At 35.4% G+C, this 19,998-nt stretch overlaps 1 protein-coding gene across 2 annotated transcripts; it reads right to left on the minus strand.

The window, feature by feature from the left end:
• Nucleotides 1-372: 372 nt before the first annotated feature.
• Nucleotides 373-18,084, minus strand: LOC110709715 (WD and tetratricopeptide repeats protein 1-like). 2 transcript variants are annotated; one of them, XM_021887942.1, is made up of 20 exons: nt 17,246-18,084; nt 16,365-16,433; nt 14,488-14,565; nt 13,951-14,085; nt 13,766-13,873; nt 13,481-13,609; nt 12,140-12,255; nt 11,906-12,023; nt 9,730-9,835; nt 7,901-8,046; nt 7,612-7,779; nt 7,414-7,524; nt 6,102-6,213; nt 4,903-5,228; nt 4,460-4,550; nt 3,293-3,388; nt 3,118-3,188; nt 2,854-2,993; nt 1,624-1,799; nt 373-906 (listed from the first exon to the last, which is right to left on the minus strand). In XM_021887942.1, the coding sequence occupies exons 1-19, from the start codon at nt 17,315-17,317 to the stop codon at nt 1,718-1,720; spliced, it is 2,274 nt and encodes a 757-aa protein (XP_021743634.1). In that variant the 5' UTR covers nt 17,318-18,084; the 3' UTR covers nt 373-906; nt 1,624-1,717. The 2 variants fall into 2 exon arrangements, with proteins under 2 accessions (XP_021743634.1, XP_021743635.1); XM_021887943.1 differs by lacking the exons at nt 14,488-14,565; nt 16,365-16,433; nt 17,246-18,084 and having other exon boundaries at nt 13,766-13,844; nt 13,951-14,035.
• Between the last annotated feature and the right edge of the window lie 1,914 nt (nt 18,085-19,998).

A 19,998-nucleotide genomic window follows, 5' to 3' on the forward strand; every position in this document is an offset into this window, starting at 1 on the left:
TGAATTAGCTTACACGGTCCAAATTTACGTAGTATACAGTACACCTTTTGGAAATTTCACTAGTTTGAGCTATTTGAGGTAATCTATAATTTCACACGCCCAAAACAAAGGAAATACAGTACAATACAAGTCAAAAGAAGCAAATAAAGATGTCAGGCCATAGAATTAATCAATAATTAGAAGATTTAGAGCATTACCATATTATTCGAGTTTAACCGTAGAGTTCTACTTATGAGGTTGGAATAAGGAAATACTACATACTCGTATAAAATAGAGATTTGTCCTTAACAGTTAAACACAAGGCAAATTATGATTGTAAATGCTGTATAGTTCTGCTTAATAGAAAATAGTAAGCCAAAAAGAAACAAAATCTTTTTCAAGGAGTTAGAAAAATTTGCCTATGCAACCAACCTTTCAGCCTACTAATATAGCAGAAATTTATTTACTTCACAATTGAATCGAGCCCAATTAATATTACAAGATACAAATGTCCTATGTTGATTTTTCCCCCCAATCCCTTTTCTAAAAAAAAAAAAAAAAAAAAAAAAAAAAAAAAAAAAAAAAAAAAACATCGCCTGTACTTTTTGCCCAAGCTTAATACTGAACAATTTACATACAGCAAAGTACAACCATTTACCTTAGTATTGGCTTTCCGACCTCCAGTCAGCGGCTCAGCACGGGAGGAAGGAAAAAAAAAAAAAAAAAAGCAAATCGTATCAGTGAAAAAAAAAAAAAAAAAAAAAACCAGCAACATGTTGAAACAATGCTTGCTTCAGTGCTTCACAATATACAAGCAACTAAGTAAGCTGCAGTAAAACCCATGGGTGATTATGCTTCGTATATCATCGGATTCTTCAGGCTGAAGATACTTGGCTAGTAACAGATTGTGACTGAAAGATATTTACTCTGCATTTTCAGGAGAAATCAAAAGATTAATAAGCATTTTCAAAAGACATGTATTAGGACCTTGTAAACTTCAAGGTTTTCATTATGCTGCTTTGCATAACTTACAATTATTCCCTTTGAACTCCAATATAGCAGTAAACATTAATGCAAAAACGAGTTATGCCTTGATTATTAAAGGTGTTACAAAGATAAAACTCCCTCTATTCTATAAAAGGACCATGGAACTTTTCTCAATCCAAAAGATTTGTCATTTAAAATATCAAAACACTATTAATTGCTGTTCGAAAAATTAGTGTACGTGTAGTTTCATATTTTGACGATTAGGTATAAAGGTCCAGCTTCAGACAACAAGCTCGTATTGCTGCTACTGTGTACAAAATGGAGAATTAGAAAATGTGGTTCTATTTATTTTTTTTGTTTGATAAAATAAAAGAAGAAGATACAATAGGTCCCCTCAATGAATAATTGGCTAAATGTATCCTATGAACATTAGTGCACCATTTTGGCTCGATAATCTCTGGTTGACATCCTCATGCATTTTGTAAACTTTTACCTGGGTCATAGGACCCCTAGCATATATTGCTATTGATATTCATCTAGACCTATCCATTTAGATTAAAAACAATAGATGGGAGATGTTTAACCATGCAATATCCACTCAATGGATCATGAAAGAATTGGGAAAAAAAAAAAAAAAAAAGAAGCTGAAACTCTTACCAAGAACTTTTACAGGATAATGAGATGCAGGGAAGCTTATGGCGCAAAAATGCAGTCATATCTACCAGAGACTAGCCTTGAAAATGGAGGGAAACTAGCTCTGAGCACATTCAAAGGGATGCAGCGTTCCTTCGGCAAAATCATGCATGCGAAACCTCTCCAACAGCTCAAGTGGCCTGTACAATAGAAAATATATAGGTTAAATTTTAGAACAATGTGATTACCTACATGACAACTTTACAAAATGATGTGGTGATCATATTCATCAGCAGGACATTAAAGGAAATGGCTTAAGTAAACAAACCAATGAGAGCTACAAAATCTGTAACGTCTGCAGAAAAATTCGCAACATGAGAGTACATAGCTATGACTCAGTTAATGGGGGATTAATCTTCCACCCTCGTTTACTTTTTCTCCAAGGGGGGGAAACAGACACCCCCCACCCCCCCAAAAAAAAAAAAAAAAAAAAAAAATTCATCACCCACACACAAAAAGGGCCGTAACAATTAGAAAGGCAATTATTTTCAAAAAAATTACAGCTTAAACCATGTCAAAGCTAGCCTATCTGGGCAACCCTCTGATTTCGAAGTAGACAAATTCGGCAATAGGCTGAGCAAAAACCAGCGGTAAAGCCTTAGGTTAGTATGGTTATAAAAGTCTTCACTTTATGGAATACAGAACTTTAGACTTTCATGTCCAATTCATTTAAAGCTCATATGGGGAAAAATCACAGGAACCTTCAAGTTTTATGAGTACAAATTAACCACAGACAAGGCAACTGGTCAAATCTTCTACGAGTACATTTTATGAGGGACTAGAATCACAGCATATAATTTGGATAGACCAAAACTCTATTCAACTTCTTTGCTTATCCTTAAGCTATAAATAAAAATAAAATATATACTTCGTAAAAGTTTTAGCAAATTAAAAGTTAATATAAAGTTCAATGCTCACTTTACAGCTGCAAAACACCCAAAGAAAACACTAGAATATCCCATGCAGCACATGAAAGGATAATGACATGAAAACAGTCATGGCCTAATTACTAAACAGGGTTTGAGGTTAACATAAGCACCTAAAAGTGGCAAGAGGTGACTAAGGAAACAAGACCAGTGTGCTACAGTCAACTAAAGGGTCCTTTGGCATCAAAAGAAATCAGGATTTTTATTGTAGCTCTCTAATTAATGTTTGTACTCGATAGCTTCACATGCCAAAGAACATAAATCTTACAGAATAGCTTCACGTGTCTGGCATAATCTGCGTTGATTGCCTTCCATCGCTTCCAAGACATTAGCTGCATCAGAACCTTCCGTATCAAGATTGGCTGAACCACCTGCCACCGATGGGGTGGGAGCACTCGGAGTCCAAATCTAGAACCATTTTTGCAAAATATCAAACAATCACTGAACTGCACACTTCCGCATAGTAAACAATAGGAAATGAGCAAAAAAAAAAAAAAAAATAGCTACATCATTAGGCCCTTCCTGCACTCACCTTTATTGTGTTATCAATTCCGCTAGTAGCCACAACTGAATCAAATGGATGGCACTGGACACAATTTACCACTAAAAAAGAAAGGAAGGGATGAGAAGTTCAATAAAGCATTAAGATTTTACCCTGATGAGGATAAACATCATCCTATGAAAAAAGCAGAATATGGAAAATTTACCAGCTTCATCTCCAACAAGCATTTTGACCAATCTGCCAGTTTTCTTTTCCCAAATATACCATTTGCCATCATCACTTCCACTGGCAATATAATCACCTGCAATTGATAATACCAAGTTACCAAAAGGGTATCGCTAGGTACATTATGAGCACCTTAAAGGAGCCCATTTAAGCAGCAGGATAATCATTCATTCACAAATGTTAGCAGTAAGACAGCAGAGGCATGTATAAGGGTTGAAAAAGGTACAAGGTTTAGGCCACATAGCACAGGTAACCAGAAAGACAAACCAATTGACTCATAGGCAAAGAACAGAGTGAATGCATCAGAGGAGAAAAAAGGGGAAGCACCAGAAAAAGTTCAAAACAACATCAATTTGAAATATAAAAATAAAATCTCAAAACAATACAAACTTGTCCAAAAGTAATTATTCATCATTTTATAAATTATGGGGCTATTCCTGCCTTCCTGACACACTACAAGAAGATCATCATACAGCTTAGGATTTTTACGAAATTACAATAAAGGGTTCATTTCATTGCTCCAGTCCTAGGATTGTTATGAGTAGATTGGGAGCTTCTGGAAAGAGTTTATGATACTTCTCTACCTTGTTCATTGACACTTTTGGGGTGATATCCTGAGATGTGTGTTTAACCCAGAATTTGTGGCAGAATTACAAGTCACAGCATTTAAAATTGCAACAAATGGATAGCAGCACTTCATAAACATGGCGATCATAATGCAAAGTTAGAGTTACTTTCAAAAAACAATTCAAAGTCTTAATTGTCCAAAGTAATACGCAGTATAAGTTAGGGGGGTTGCACAAAAAAAAAAAAAAAAAAAAAAAAAAGGGTAAGGCAATGTCATCCTCAATATATTTAAATAACACTCAGCAAAAATAAGTAGCCGAGGATAGCATTCTGTTTTACAAAGAAGTATACATTTTATATTAAAGGTCTATACTTGGCCTTCACCATGTTTGGCTCCCTACCCAATAGTACAAGGCCTATTGATAGAACACTAATTACATAGGAATTCACTACAAGATATTAGACTTTCAATTAAAAAAAAAATAAAAAAAACATAGTAAAACTTATCACTACAGGAGTCAAGAATAATAGATGATAACTTTCAATTGATAACATAACAAAAATAGAAAGTACACCATACCATTCTGACCCAAGAAACTAGCCTGTTTTATGTCTGTTCCTACATTACAGTGACCAACATATCTCTGTTTCATATCTATGACTGCTTCTGGCTGCAATTCAAGAAAACTCTTAGTCAGAGGACAAGGACCGACCAAAATTTAAATATTAAACCACATTGCTCATACTGTAATGACACTGAGATACAGCCTCTACTTGAGTGTAAATGCAAGATCAAAAAAGGAACTGTTCACTACTGTACGTAAGAATAAACAAATGAACAGTAAAGTAGAGGTCATTTGAACAGCTGGTTATACAGCATCAATAGGCCATCACATACGCAATTCTCAATTAGTATGGAAAAGAAAGAAAATTTGATCTCATCGTGCCGCTAAAAAGTAATGTAGTGTGTGTGTATCTGTGTCTTCATGCACAAGGCTAAAAGCTGGCTTTAGTTAAATAAACCTGATAACTTGTTCTGTCAGTTTGGGAAGAAGATGGAGATCCACAAGAGCCATTAGAACTACCAGCTTTTCTATGAATCCTCAAATTCAGACTTCCATGAACCGATTCAGCATCACGGCCCTCATCACCTGACATTGATGTTTCAAAATCCAACTCTAGTTCTTCATCATAATCAGAATCTTCTCTATCAGATCTAGGACCATCTTGTGAAGCATCACTATTAGCTTCTGAGCGGTAAAGTATGTCACTTAATGATATTACTCTGCCAGCACGTGGTCCAGTCTTGGATCCCACATCATTCAACTTCTTATTCTTTTCAACTTCAGCTATTCATGTTTCAAAAAAATAAAATCACATCAGGTACAAAGCACCAGATACAAAACAGAGACTAAGGCAAACTTTCAAGTCTTCAAGTCCCAACACTTCCACCAAAGCTGACAACAGTAAAGTCTAAGCCAAAAACAAGAAGAAAAATGGAATTGCACTTTCAACAAACCAATGTTTGAATGTTGCAGCAATTCAAATAATACTATAAACCAATGAGTCAAAGACCTAAGGAGAGGGAAAGACTCGACTAGCAGTACAACTGAATACAAACATCATCCTTGCAGCTCTAAAATGTAAAGCATGCAGAGATGCAAGTGCCTTCTCAAATATTTGCAACTTTTCAACTTCATATGTCCCACTGAGTGCATACTTCTCTAACATACAGCAATTATCACTTCCTCACAATGTCCCTACTCCAGATGCTCCTTCTTGAATGTTGAATTAATCAAGTGGAGAAGTAAGACATTTAATTGCAATTTTAAAAACACTCTGTCAGCACAGTGCATAGGATATACAGCATGTAATTATCCCAATAATAACAATTCCTTCATAAAAAGAATATGCAATTTGATTACTTCATCTCAACAAAGTCAATTTTTACTTTTTTTTAGAATGATTTTCACTTATCGATAGATAGAAAGACAAAGAGGTCCACCGATACAAAACAGCAACTCAATACATTATAAGCAGCAGCTTGTTGATGTTGCCAAACACCCACCATCATCAAAAGATATAAAAAATAATGCAAAATAAAAGCTTCAAGAGGCGACACTCAACCAATCATCCCCTGTCTGTTTAAAAAATGGTGAACCTGAAAAACCTAACTCAGAGAGACATATGAATATATGTAACTATAAGTTTTACACACAGACCTGCTGAAAGTTCCTTTCGTATACTTTCTACCCTATCCAACGCTTCGGCTCTTGAGGGATCCAGAGACTGAGCTGCAAGAGCAAAATCTAGAGCTTCTTTATGCTTTCCCAACTGCATACAAGGATGATGAAAGAAAATAAATAAATTAACAGAGCCAAAGAATCAGCAGATCCAGAAAAGAATAAGCTGTAGTCCGAAAGGCATAAGTATGTGTAATGTCCGTAACAATTTTTATAGCATTTAATATGAATCTTCCAGGGCTTCTGACATCATAAATTTTATGCTTACCATGAACTTCTGAATCGAATTTGTGACAATAAAGTAAAATGAAACAGGAATTCCAAGGTCTCAGCACCTTTAAAGCTCTCCCATGATTTAGTCCAGTATTCTGAAAGTGATTCTCATATACCTCCAAATCTGAAAGGTGTTAAACACTTTGAAATTTGTATCCAAAGTATGAAAACTTTGACCATGAGTTCTTACTATTACACACTTTGGATATCAAAATTTTGCGAGAGATCTTGTTAGATTCGCCAAAGGGTTGCATTGGAGTCTACGTAAATAGTATGTATCAACATTTTTCAGATTTGGAGGTAGTACATATTTATACGATAACAAAGAAAAATCCTATTTGTAAGTGATAATCAGTGCCAGAAGATTCAATTTCCATAAAATTCTTATCATCAAAATGTTCGCGCTCTTTCAAGGTCCTTTTTAGATTGCCTGAACATCAATATCCGACAAATTGTCTAATCCATAACTATACACTGGTGGGAAATTTACACTATAAAGACATGTCTCTCAAGAGGAGAACAAGACTAATTATTTTCAAGGTATCAGCCTTTTCTTGATTGTTGATTTCTTAAGAAAGTCTTTGACCGGCAACATCAAATTGATCATCCAGAAGAATATACTATCCCAAATCAGGTTTAACACAGAAATAAATTTTCAGCCACCAAAATTATAATAACATCACTAATTTAATTATCAAGATTAGAAAAGTCAAAGGACTTTTATATTTGGATCAAGGCAGTCATATTTCAGTCTCAGAAACCAATGCCTTATTTGTTGTTAAACACAAATATTTCATAATAGTCAGGCAGTTGTCCCAGATTGAGAGCGTAAAAGAAATTCTCTCTTAATTATTTTTATTTCACATAAAACGTACAATCATTAGTTGATATCTCTAGTTAAGAATGGGCTAAACGGAAATTATTGAATCTCTAAGCGACAATCTTCTAATTACCAAATAAATGATCTAATGGATATACCAAATGCCAGAGGTAGGTAGCACAAAAAATGAATCCTAACCTGAGATAGAGCTTCAGACATGCAGAAACGTGCTTTAAATGAAGATGAATTAATTTTTTGAGCTTGATTCAAATCCCTAACAGCCATGTGGGCGTCATTTTTCCACTTCCGCTGGAAAATGAGAAGTCGTCAGCAATAAGCACGGCCCAAATTAGAAACACAAATATCGCCAACATCAACCAAGAATTTGAGTTAAACCTGAAGAAACAAGGCAGCACGTATACAGAGACAATCATGCTTAAGCTGGCGATCAATTTTATAACCTCCATCCAGAACTTCATTACATGCTTCAATTCCATAATAATACTTTGCTCCCTCTTCCAAACATGTTTTTGCAAATTCCATAAGTTTTTTGCACTTGCCTATCTGTGAAGATATAGTTCAAAAGTTGATCATATTGTACTACTCAAGAGAAGGTGAACAGGAAAAAGCCAATTCTCCAAAAGGAGAAAAAAAAAAATAAAAAAATAAAAAAAAAAAAAATTACCTGCACAGTATCATAGTTTTTTGCTGAGGAGATATTTTTAGAAGCAACAGCATCTACAGGTGAAAATTCTACTCCATCAAGAGCAGGGGAAAAGCTCCAATGCTTTGAAACATCTCCACATGTGTACTGCATAGAATTTACACCGCCTGCAAACACACCCAAGGAAAAAAAATAATATAAAACCACAAAATGAGGGAAAACAGAGTGATAAACTGCAGTCATAGGTTTTTTTTGTGTGTGTGTGTGTGGGTTGGGGGGGGGGGGTGTTCGCGTTTGTGTATGTGTGTGCGCGTCTGAAAAAGAGTGAACAAGTTTAAAAGATGCCCAGCAGACTTAGTTTGGCCCAACATAAATTTGCATTTAAAAAATTCCCTAATTCCAGGCCAACCCCATAGCCTCCCTTCTCTCCCCCCATCCTCCCAACTAGTCAACTACTACCTATGTTTTGCAACATCTCTGCATGTGTACTGCATAGCATTCCCGCCGCTTGCAGCCACCCCCAAGAAAAGGAGTAATATAAAACGAGGAAAACAGTGTGTATGCGGGCATACATGTATTGCTCCCATGTTTCCCAAAGAGAGAAAACAAGTTTGAAAGATGCTCAGCAGTTAGTTTGGCCCAACCTAAATTTGCGTAAATAAAATTCCCGAATTCCATACCAACCGCCCCCCCCCCCCCCCCCCCCCCCCCCCGCAACAAAAAAAAACTAATCAACAGCCACCTATGTTAACTCTGACTGTACATATCAGTCACTCCACCATGGGTGTAGACATTATCCTTTATCACAGACAAGTAAGATGGAAATCTATAGTACTCCTAAAACCCAAGACAAAGACTTATTCCCTCGCCATGTGTTACCGCATTTTCTCTAACCACCAATCCTCACATAAAAAATGAAACTATCAAGACTCCAACCTCTCACTTTAAAAGCAAAGAATTTACAAACTCATCTATTCAAATTTATTTGGTTTCATTATCATACCAAAGCTATAATATTCTGTAATTGAAAGAGACTATAATCCGATGGGTGTACGACCTTTATAACCAATTGTCAACTATGCTTTATTGACTCATCAAAACCTTTTGTCCTCAATCATATTAATCAATTGTGTGAAGTAAATAAAATTTCCTTCAATCTTACATTACATATAAATAATATAATACCCCGGGGCATCGCTTAGGGCAATAGTTTTGCATAAAAAAAAGCAGAGCCAAGCACTTAGGGCACATACCCATGTCTGACACAAGAACCCAAGTCAAAGTATCACACAAGAAATATATGGCCGTCACTGATTATAGCCTTTGTTTCATAGAACTTCCATGAATCTTAGGTCTAGATAAGATATAGCATCTGGTTGAATATACAGTTGCAATACTGTACAACGGCAGAAATGCATCAGAACCAAGACACACACTCATATCAAATAATTAAACAATTCATTGTAATTATCAGCTCCATAGTCCCTTTTCAATGAGCATTTTTTATAAGAGCAAAAAATTCATCTTCAAGCAGATTGACTATTTCAATAACCAGATTTTCATGTGTCATGAATTCATGCAGAATTACTCAAACTTCATGCCAGAATTCCCAGACATACAACATATTTATTTTAGGAAATGATCAGTAATTGGTTCCTACTAAGGGTTTCTAAAAGAAGTGCTGACAAAGAAACAAAGAATATTGTCCTGAAACCAAATGACATGAACACTTAAAATAGCAGAAGCTCTAATTAGAGGTCAAATTTATCCCGATCCTTGAAGTTGATGACACTGCTCCAGACTGAATGAAATTGAGAATTCATAAAAATAAGGTAAATGCAACTGTAAACCTTGCTTCAGGTCCATCAAGTAGACATGCTCTCCACTATAACTTGTAAGAACTTCTTCGCCATTAGGACTAAATGTAACATGAGTTAAATGCAAGCTTGATCGTCCCTGAATAAAAAATTGCACAGTTAAATAAGATTAGACGTCAGCAGAACGTAAAATACTACTTCCTCCGTTTTTTTTTAAGTTGACACATCTCTTTTTTTCCACGTTTGCCAACGCACTATTTGAATGGTTAACATCTCTAATTATCAATGAGTAAAAATCATAAAAAGTTGATGTTATGAAAATATATTTTGAGATGGTTCTAAGGCCCCATATGACTATGTTTTATCGTAACTATAGATCACAAAAGCTAGTCAAAGTAGGATTTGTGAATAGTGTCAAAGTCAAAATGTGTCAACCAAAAAAAACGGAGGAAGTAATAAACAGTCCAAGAACTACAGGGAATGCGCATGTAAGAATTTATTTAAATCAACCACAATGAACAAAGTTAAGACTGAATTAATCCTTCCACAAAAATTTGACACCTTTTGTAAGTCACATTTATGTAAAAAGCTCACAAATAAAGTGTGAAATATTTTGGTATACTAAATAAAATTTAAAGCCCTGAAATCTAATTTGCACCAATCTACAACCTCTAAACAGTAGAAAATAGGGATAACAGATTGTCATCTAACGAATCCAAACAGGTACCAAAATTACATACTGACCTCCCCAATCGAGTGACTCTTGAAAGCCCCTGCTGCCATAGCCCATAATAGCTAAATAAGTGACTTTGTCCCCATGACAATTGAGAAGACAAAACAAACTTCTGAGTTGACCCTACTTTGTCCCCATGACAATTGAGAAGACAAAACAAACTTCTGAGTTGACCCTTGAATCTGCTTTAGCCACACACACCACATGAATTCCATAAAAGCATTGCGCCACAACAACTTCTTCTATTTACCCTAATTAAACCTTCGAAATCTAATCTGCACCAATCCACAACCTCTAAAAGGAAAAACCTAGAATCCTCGAGCAAAGCAAACAGGCTCCCTCAGAGGGATCTTGCCTTGTCAAAATGTAGGATATAGTGAAAAGGATTTCATTAGCAACTTGACAAGCATGCAGATAGCTAGTTAAGTAACAAAAACCGGCCTTAACTTTAAAGCATGTCACTAGTATTTTTCTTACCAAAAGCCAAAGCCCACATAAAATCCTTCACCTTAGAGAAACCTCACCAAAACCTCACCTTCCAAATAATGTTTGCTGCAGGAAAAGCTGGTGAGAGTGTTGAGTTGAGAAACAAAGAAACCATCTACAAAATAGAAGACCCTGATAACGCCCTCCCCCTCTTACCCACACCCTGAAATCCACTGCTACTAATTAAAAACCCATCTTCTCCATTGAGGAAGAAAGATACTCAACTCCATATCTTGTAGCGGTCATCAGAAATGTAGAGAGGAGGAAAGATACCCAACTCCATAATGAGATTTACAATTAAAAAAAAAAATAGACACTACTACATTATGGAGAGAGGATAAATGGAGTAACCAAGGGAAATAAGTACAAAAAAGCTGATCTCTTCTCCAAATATCATCCCAAAACAAATGCAACTATCCCCTATCTTGAACAGTTGAACCTCAATAGAGATGAGAAGAAAGTAATGAAGTCCGAAATGAACTGCCAAGGGCACGCATGTGTCACTCTCGTAGCTACCTAAGCATCCTACATTCCCCAAACTTTGATGCAGCCCATATTCTAAGATGACAAACCAACTAAAGGGCAATTGTTCAAGTGCAAACAAAGCAAAGAGAAAGCTACAAGTCTCTTAAGGTAGTACACTAAAGGCAAAGGAGACTATGAGAGAGTTCAGTTCTTCTACAGATATGGCAAAATAACCTAATCAAAGAAAGCAAGACCTACTTGCACAAATCTGTTATTATGTTAATATAATGTCCCACTTCCCGGAGGTAGTTATCCAAGGAGACATATTTATAATTTTGCTAAAGATTTTTACCCATATTGGATGAATTTTCCAATTGGAAAGGAATCTCTAGCAATGTCAGACTAAACCCGTTTAAGAGTACCTGGAATTGAATGCATATGAGATTACACCGCTACCAAATACTACCTAAGCGACATCAAAATTCTAGGAAAATTTTAAGCACAGAAATCATTTTTCATACTAACCCTCTCAGAGAGATGAATTGGGCAAAAATAGTTAACACAAGGAGGTGGTGAATTTTTTCTCCGGCAGGAAGACATTGGAGGCAGCATCCTTCTATCATACAAACGAGCAAATGCATCACTGCAAGCATTTAGCAACAAGAAAAATTGGCACACATTAGCACAGCCTCTTTAAAATTAAACAGCTACAAAATAATAAATAGAAATTCAGAGATTGATTGGATAGCTGAAAAGCACCTTCCTCCGACAAGAAGCAGATGTGGCTTTGTCACACTGATATCACAAGACTTTAATTGAAGTGGGTGTTTAGGAGGTTCAGCCAAGGACCTTTTTGCAGCACCTCGCAAGTCAAGCTGGCATGAAATCCTAGTAGTTAGTTAATGACACTTGAACAAAGCAAATTCCCCTGTCCCCAAACAAAGAAAGTTAGACAGATATTTTCCCATAAATGAATAGCCCTTCAGATACAATTCATTTCCCCATAATATAGAGAGGAAAAAAAATTTAAAAAAAGTTAAAAAAAAAAAAAAAAAAACACATTTTATTAGAATTAGAACAGTCGTGTGAACAAAAAAGGCGTCCTTGGATTGCTATATCCTATCAGTGGCAGCAGGAAAGCACTATTCTTTTGAGATCAAAGTCAAACTTTCACATTTGAAATAAATATGATTAGATTTATCTCGGAAAACACTTTTACATAAGTATACCCTATAATTTTTACTGAAATATAAAGATAATAATTAAAAAATAAATCCTAATACTAGAAAATGAAGAATCATAAAAACTATAAGATCGATTCATTGTTCTCCCCTCATTATCAAATCAATTGTCTAGCTTTTGGTAAAACACCAAATAATTGTCTTGTTACCTTAAGAATCCATTTGTTTTGATGGAAAACATTTTCCTGGAAATTGATTTTCCTTTGTTTCTCCATTTTCCTTTATTTGTTCCGTAGAAGGGTGGAAAACAATTTTTCTATAGGTGAAAATTTAATTTTAAGAAAAGGAAATCCATTTTCCTTTTGTAAAGAAGGTATGACACATTTTCCTATTTACTCCTCACTTCTCTACTTTCTCTCCTTTATCATTCCTCTCCTTTTTACATCCATTTTCCTTTTTCTCTATAAAACTTTTTATAATCAAACAAAGGAAAATTATTTTCACAATAATGTTTTCAATTGAAAATTGATTTCTTTCGAAAATGATTTTCCATGAAAATGAAATATGTTTTCCATCAAAACAAACAGAACCTAAATGGAAAGTTCACCTTACTTAACTTTTCAACCCGTGTGACTATCTCACTATCACTTTCTCTATCTCTTCATATCTCATGTGATGTGGTCAATGTGGCGACCCCCCTCTACTATCTCTTTCCCCCTCAATCAATTTTTTACTTCTCCAATATCCATAAATAAATAAATAAATAAAGGTCAATACTACCTTACGATCTACTAATTAATATGCTACCCAAATCTAAGATGACAACAGTTTGACAGTAGAGGGAGTATCAAGTTCTATACATTATCACTATTATCATGGTAAGACAATTGCTGACAATCAAAGGGGATAGCGAACTCACTAGTACACTGCGGCATTCTTGATTGGAAGATCCAGCGGGAGGACATGAACAACCCTCACGAAGATCATGTTGCCTCAAGGTTCCATCTTCACTGGCACTCCAGATCACATTTGGGTTTCCAACCTCAACCTACAAAGACCACAAGGACCACAATGTAAAAGAGGACAATACTAAGACTATATAACAAAGCATTTTCCATTTTGAAACAATATTGAAGCCCTTGTTATCATATAAAGCAAATAAGGATTGCACAGAAGGAAAAGGATAAAAGATAAAAAGTCTCACCGCTAACTTTTTTACTCTCTTAGTATGACACTGAAAATGAGCGTATGGGGTCATGGCAGTCTCTTCAACCCTTCCTCCACTTAAATAAGAGATATTGAACACACGGACCTAAAATCATAAGAGCTTGTAACCAACACTACTTGCCAATCCACGGAAATCTTCAAAAATTTAACACAATGTATTACCTCAGCATCACCAGCCCCAGACGCCACTTTCTCATCAGAAGTCTCAGGTATAAATTTTGTACAGAATATGTTGGTAGAATGCCCCGTATCAATGCAGTTCAAAAGCTTACGATCAGAGTATCTCCATATATTAATCTGTGAGCAACAATGTATGACATAAATAGACATTCTGAAATCCCTTGGTAGTAAATCTCTGGGTTAATGCCAAGAAGAAACATTCTTTGAAAAATAACACTCAACTTCCCCATCAGCTAGTTCAACCAAGGATGAGGTACCTAATGTTCTAGAAAATAGCAATGTTCTTCTCCAAAATTTTCAGTTGACACAACAACAAAAATAAATAAATAAATAAATAAAAAAAATAAAATAAAATATACACATTTCAACAGACTCCAATTTGGGGAACAACTATTCAAAAAATTACATTTCCTGTCCTTTTGCTTCATTGCATTTTTGCACAGTCACCTTGCACCAAAGCGAGCCTAAACACTGCCCAAGTCATGAAAAAAAACATTGAGATTGTAAAAAGAAAGTTACCTGGGTGTCATCTGATCCAGATATCAAGAGTGAACCTGTTGAGTTCCATGCAATAGTATTTACACAACCTGTGTGTCCCTGTGAGCAAAATAAAATCAAAGTACATAAAAGACAGAAGCACAGGGAGTAAAAACGAGCTGCAAATGTAAATCAAGAACAAGCAAAAGAAATTCAACACTCTGTTGGTAGGGTGCCATGTATTATATATCATGTCTTTACATGTTTTGGCTATTTGCACATAAAGATTTGCGTGACAGAGAGACTCCAGCCAATTATTTGATTAACTTGAAGGTCAATGTCTGTTCTAAAGTCTACCTATCTTCGCACTGAAATCAAGGATAAGAATTTACAGAATTCGCAGCATAATCAATACTACATTGAGATCTTGTTATGTGCCAACAAATTAGTTTCCCACATTGGAAAAGTGGAGGAAAAAATCTCCTCAACATCCTAATTTACCCTTGTATCCAATGTAAGAAAAAAAAAAGGCTCAAGACGCATTGAGGTGATAGGTTCTAAGTTTATTTGCATCTCAATGAAGAGAGTACACGTAATTTTAAAAAAAAATTAAAAATTATAATGTGAAAAGAGAAAATTGGACATCACTTTAAATCGCCTCGCCTATACCAAAAAAAGCACACGCCTATCTCTAATCACCTTGGGCCTAGGCGCGCCTTTTTATACATTGTGTTATTTGCCTGTTTTTTCCATATTGTTTTGCAATGGAAATTGTCGCTAGGGTTTGTACAATGTCTCACTCTCTTTGCCCTTCACAAATGTGAGAAAAACCCATTTTCAATACATACTTAAAAATTGGTATTAGAACTCAAGTCAACTTGTTTAAAATTATGACCCTCAAATTATACAACTAGATAAAAATTTAGCCCTTGCTAAGATCCAACGATCCAATCCCAAAATAGATCATTTTATAAGCTTGCAACTGACATACCACATTAGACACAAGGGGAAAGAGCAACCTCATAAGGTAATGTGTTAGTTTGTACATTGTTTTACTCGCCTTGGAAAGCCTTTCATGAGTGTGGTTCTGACCTAATTCCAACTTAGCAAATCTAGCATAGTATTAGAATTCAAGTCAGCTTGGTTAAGAATAATGGCCCTTCAACCATAAAACTAGATAACAACTTGGTCTTCATCAATTACCAAGCCAGAATGAGAATTGCTTTTTCATCTTTCCAATTTGCTTAACTTGGAAAAACTTCAAGAAGAGGAGGGATACTGCTATACCTTTATGTGCCAACAAAGAAATTGGCCCATATTGGAGCAGATGCGTAAACAATTAACTTTTACATAAGCCCTCTTAACCATTGTCAATTGGCTTTGGGATAAAACTCACATTTGACGTAGTAAATATTAAATAGTCTAACTCTCCCTTTATGACCGCTATCTAAATCTAAGTAGGAACTATATGGACAATAAATCAGCCACACACTTGACACACTGTATAGTTTTTGTTTGTTCTTACATAGAGGTGCTAACATAATCAATGGTCAACTGAATAATTGTTTCTCTTTAATGCAATTTAAAACCTATCTTTTGATACTTTCCATTAGAATTACTCTTGCTTGGCAAAATATGTGGCACGGTAACAAATTTGAAAAGACTAAAATTTTCTAGTGGCTACATGTTCACCAACTAACAACAATCTAAACTGTCAATTATAGTGTTAATAACACTATATATCTAGCAAATTTTATTGTGTTTTGATAATCAATGACATAAACCGGAAGAAAAGTAAAAGTAACCTTCACATTGTTTTGCATTTAATTGAAAAATTCAACACTCTCAAGCTAAAATATCATGATAACTACATAAACTTCATGAAAACAAACGTAAAAATCTGGCTTAGCAGACCAAACCTCCATTTCCCTTTCCAATGATAGCCTCCGCACCATGGACGAGTGCATTTGTAAAGTATGCTTGACATCCTACAATACGAAACAAAAAAAATAAGTACTAATTTTTGGCGGTAAAACAACTTTAGAGACACGTTTATATGCACATCAAACATGCTGAAAACCACAATTTTTCAGCAAAACAGTAGATCATTGCAACACCAGCTATACAACAGTCAGACCAAGATACTCCAATGAGTTCACAAACATCCTACAAATACCTCATTCAATGAGCTGATAAAACAATAACAATTTTACACGCTACGATTATAGTTGCCTACTGATACAAAGAACCATCAAGAAACTGTTTTTTTGCTTCCGAATAATAGAATTTGATCAACAACCCTCCAATCACACTCTCCTACTTTCAGGCGAAAATTATTGCAACACCAGTTATACCAGTCAGGGCAAGATACTCTTACAAGTTCACAAACATCCTACTAATATACCTCGTTCGATGATTCAAAAAACAATAACAATCAATTATCCATCGCCTAATAACACAAAGAACAATCAAGAATCAGCTCTAACTGTTTTCCTGCTTCCAAATTATACAATTTGTCAGACATTGACCTTACACTAGCATGTTACTAAACACATGTCTTCATATTCATATTTACAACAATCACAATCTCATACTTTCAGGCAAAAATTCACTTCCAAAATCAAACATTCAGAATACAAAATCAAAGCTGAAATCATTTACAACTGAAAACAAAACCAATCAAAGCATAATCCGAAGCACAAAAATGATCGAATTGAATAAAATTAAAAGAAAATGATCAAAATTGAATTTACAGTATAATTACACAATCAATAAGAGAGAAAAAAAAGAGAGAATATACATGGCGGAAGTCGATATTACGGCTGTCAATGAAACTGGAAATGTTGCCGTCATGAAAGGGGAAGGAATCCATAGTCGAGGAGAGAGAAATTCTGAAACCCTAAGATGATCGGTGAAGAAGACGAAGTAGTTAAAGATTGAAGCTGAAGAAGTAGGAGAGAGAAATAGAGAGGGAAATATTACAGAGGGTTTTGTAGCACTTCCTTTTGCAGGGGGACCCTCGTGTAATGTAGAACGTCAGTCACCTGGGATGTTCTATTGATTACTTTAAATAATCCAATTTTTTCTCCATTTTCCCATAATCAACTTTTGGATTATTCTAGAATAATTCAAACCTTTGAACCCATCTTCCCATATCGAACCCAACATATTACCAAGCCGGTATAACCGGTTACCTTACCTACGTGTTATTTTCTTATTGGTTTATTTTTTAATTTACAAGTTTTTTTCTTTTTTTATAAAAAAAAAAACCACCCCCACCACTTCTTTCTCCCTCCTCTCTCTTTGTCCATGACCACCTCCTTCACTACCACCTTACCTCCCCTCCCACTTACCCACCAACAACATCACTACAACCCACAACAAACACCTCGAATCCGGCCCCAAATCCCCACCCACCTCAATTTCCGTCACCCCCACCACAAACCCAGCCGAATCCCCTTTAACCACTAGTTCTTTCTCTCTCCTTTAACTACCGCGTCTTTCTCTCTCCTCCCCACCACCACCGTTGTCAAAATTGCTTTCTCACTCTCTTCTCCCTCATCCTCCTCCTTCCGGATTATAATTGCCACCTCCATTCAGATTACTTTAAATTCCTTTTTTTTTTTTTCAATTCTTCACCACCATTAAAGCTCTCAAGTGTGAGGTTTTAATGGTTAAATTTAACCAAATAAAACCATAATTGAAATTTTAAAAGTTAAGGTTGGGATTTAAAATTTAAGGGTCGTTTGGGGTTCGTGTTGGTCGTGGTCTGTGGTGAGTAACGGTGGTGTTGACAGGTTTTGATGGGTGTAGGGTGGTGTTTGTTGTTCGTTGTGGACGGGGGTGTGGATGGTGGGAGTTTTGATGGTGGTGAGGTTTGTATGTTCTTATGTTTTGGTGGGTGAGGATGGTGGAAGCGGCGGTGGTGACAGGCTGGTCATTACGTGATGCGCGTGAATGCTGTCGATAGGTAGGTGTTTGTTTATGTGGCGGTAGGTGCTGTGTTGAGTGGTGATGGTATCTTGAGTGGTGATGTTGGTGTGTTGAGGTGGTTGCGGGTGCTATTAATGGTGGCCAAAGGTGTACAAGGTGGTTGTTTTTGGTATAAGGTGGTCAAGGGTGATCAAAACGGGAAAAAAAAAAAAGAAATATAAAAATTTGACCTGTTGCTAAGGTAGCAGGTCATTTGGGTTCGATATGGGAAGATGGGGTCCAACGGTTTGGTTTACTTTGGGTGAATGGGCAAAGGTTGGATTATTTAAAGTAATTTTTCCTATTTTCTTTAACTCTAAAGAAATATTCTCACCATTTCACCAATCAATAGTTTGTCATATAATATGCCCCATTCACTTCACCTTATTTTTGTTGAATAGAAATTATTTTTACTAAACTGAAATTATTTTTGCTGAACTGAAATTATTTTTACTGATTTTCTATTATATTTCTTCTTTAAGTTTACTGATTTTTACTGAACTGAATTATTTTTGCTGAACTGAAATTAATTTTACTGAATTAAAATTATTTTTATTGAATATTAATTTTTTAAGGTGAAGTGAATAGGGCCTAATCACTTAATTAGTATACGATCAATCGTGGCATTGTGTATTATGTGCATAATATAATCATACATCCTAGAATGAAAATTTTACATGTGGCCTTCAAGATTTTTTTTGTTTTTGAACAAATGTGGCCTTTAAGATTGAAAATTTCTATTTGGTGTAAAAATAGTTTGCCACGATTTCTAGTGACCATCTACATTTGATTAACTCTATATACTATATCTATAGTAATATATACAGAGAAGATCCTTTTGGTTGATAAATTAGCCTTTTCTCCAAAATGTCATTTTCAATTTGCAAAATTACTTATTTACTAATTATTATTTTCTTTTAAATAAAAGTTTATAAGTGCTCAAAAAAAAAAAAAAAAAAAAAAAAAAAAAAAAAAAAAAAACTAACTTACTACCCACAAACCAATATTATATACTTTTCATAAATTAAAAAAAAAAAAAAAAAAACTAACTACCCACCCAATTTACCTTTTCCTTCTTTTTATTCTTTCTTTTTTTTTAAGGAAAAATTGTCGAAAATAATACAACCTTTAAACCGTTCTTTTTAAATAATACAACTTTTGGATAATACTCGAATATTACAACCTTTAACGGGTGTTAATTAAAACAGGCAAAAATCGGTTGGTAATCTGTTTTCACGGGTTAATGGGACACATGTTGCTTTATCATTTGATGAGCTATTTTTTGTGTTTTTTTTCAACTTCTTTATTCCTCCTTCCCCCATGTCAATGGCAGTCTAGCCACCACGAAAACCACCAAAGCACCCCGCACACACCAAGCCACAGCCCCAATTTCACAACCCATCCAAGTCACAAGCTCCCCGAGTCCCCGCATCAAATTGCAGTGGCAGGCGCATCCACATCAACCCCGCTGCCACCAATCACCTCCCCAATCGCAACAATCAGCAACAACCCGCACACACCAAGCCGCAGCCCGCTCAATCACCTCACGCTACCGCCAACAACCACCAGCCATCTCCAATT

The sequence above is a fragment of the Chenopodium quinoa genome, unplaced genomic scaffold (assembly GCF_001683475.1).
Source record: "Chenopodium quinoa cultivar QQ74 unplaced genomic scaffold, ASM168347v1, whole genome shotgun sequence".
Taxonomy (NCBI): Eukaryota; Viridiplantae; Streptophyta; class Magnoliopsida; order Caryophyllales; family Amaranthaceae; genus Chenopodium; species Chenopodium quinoa.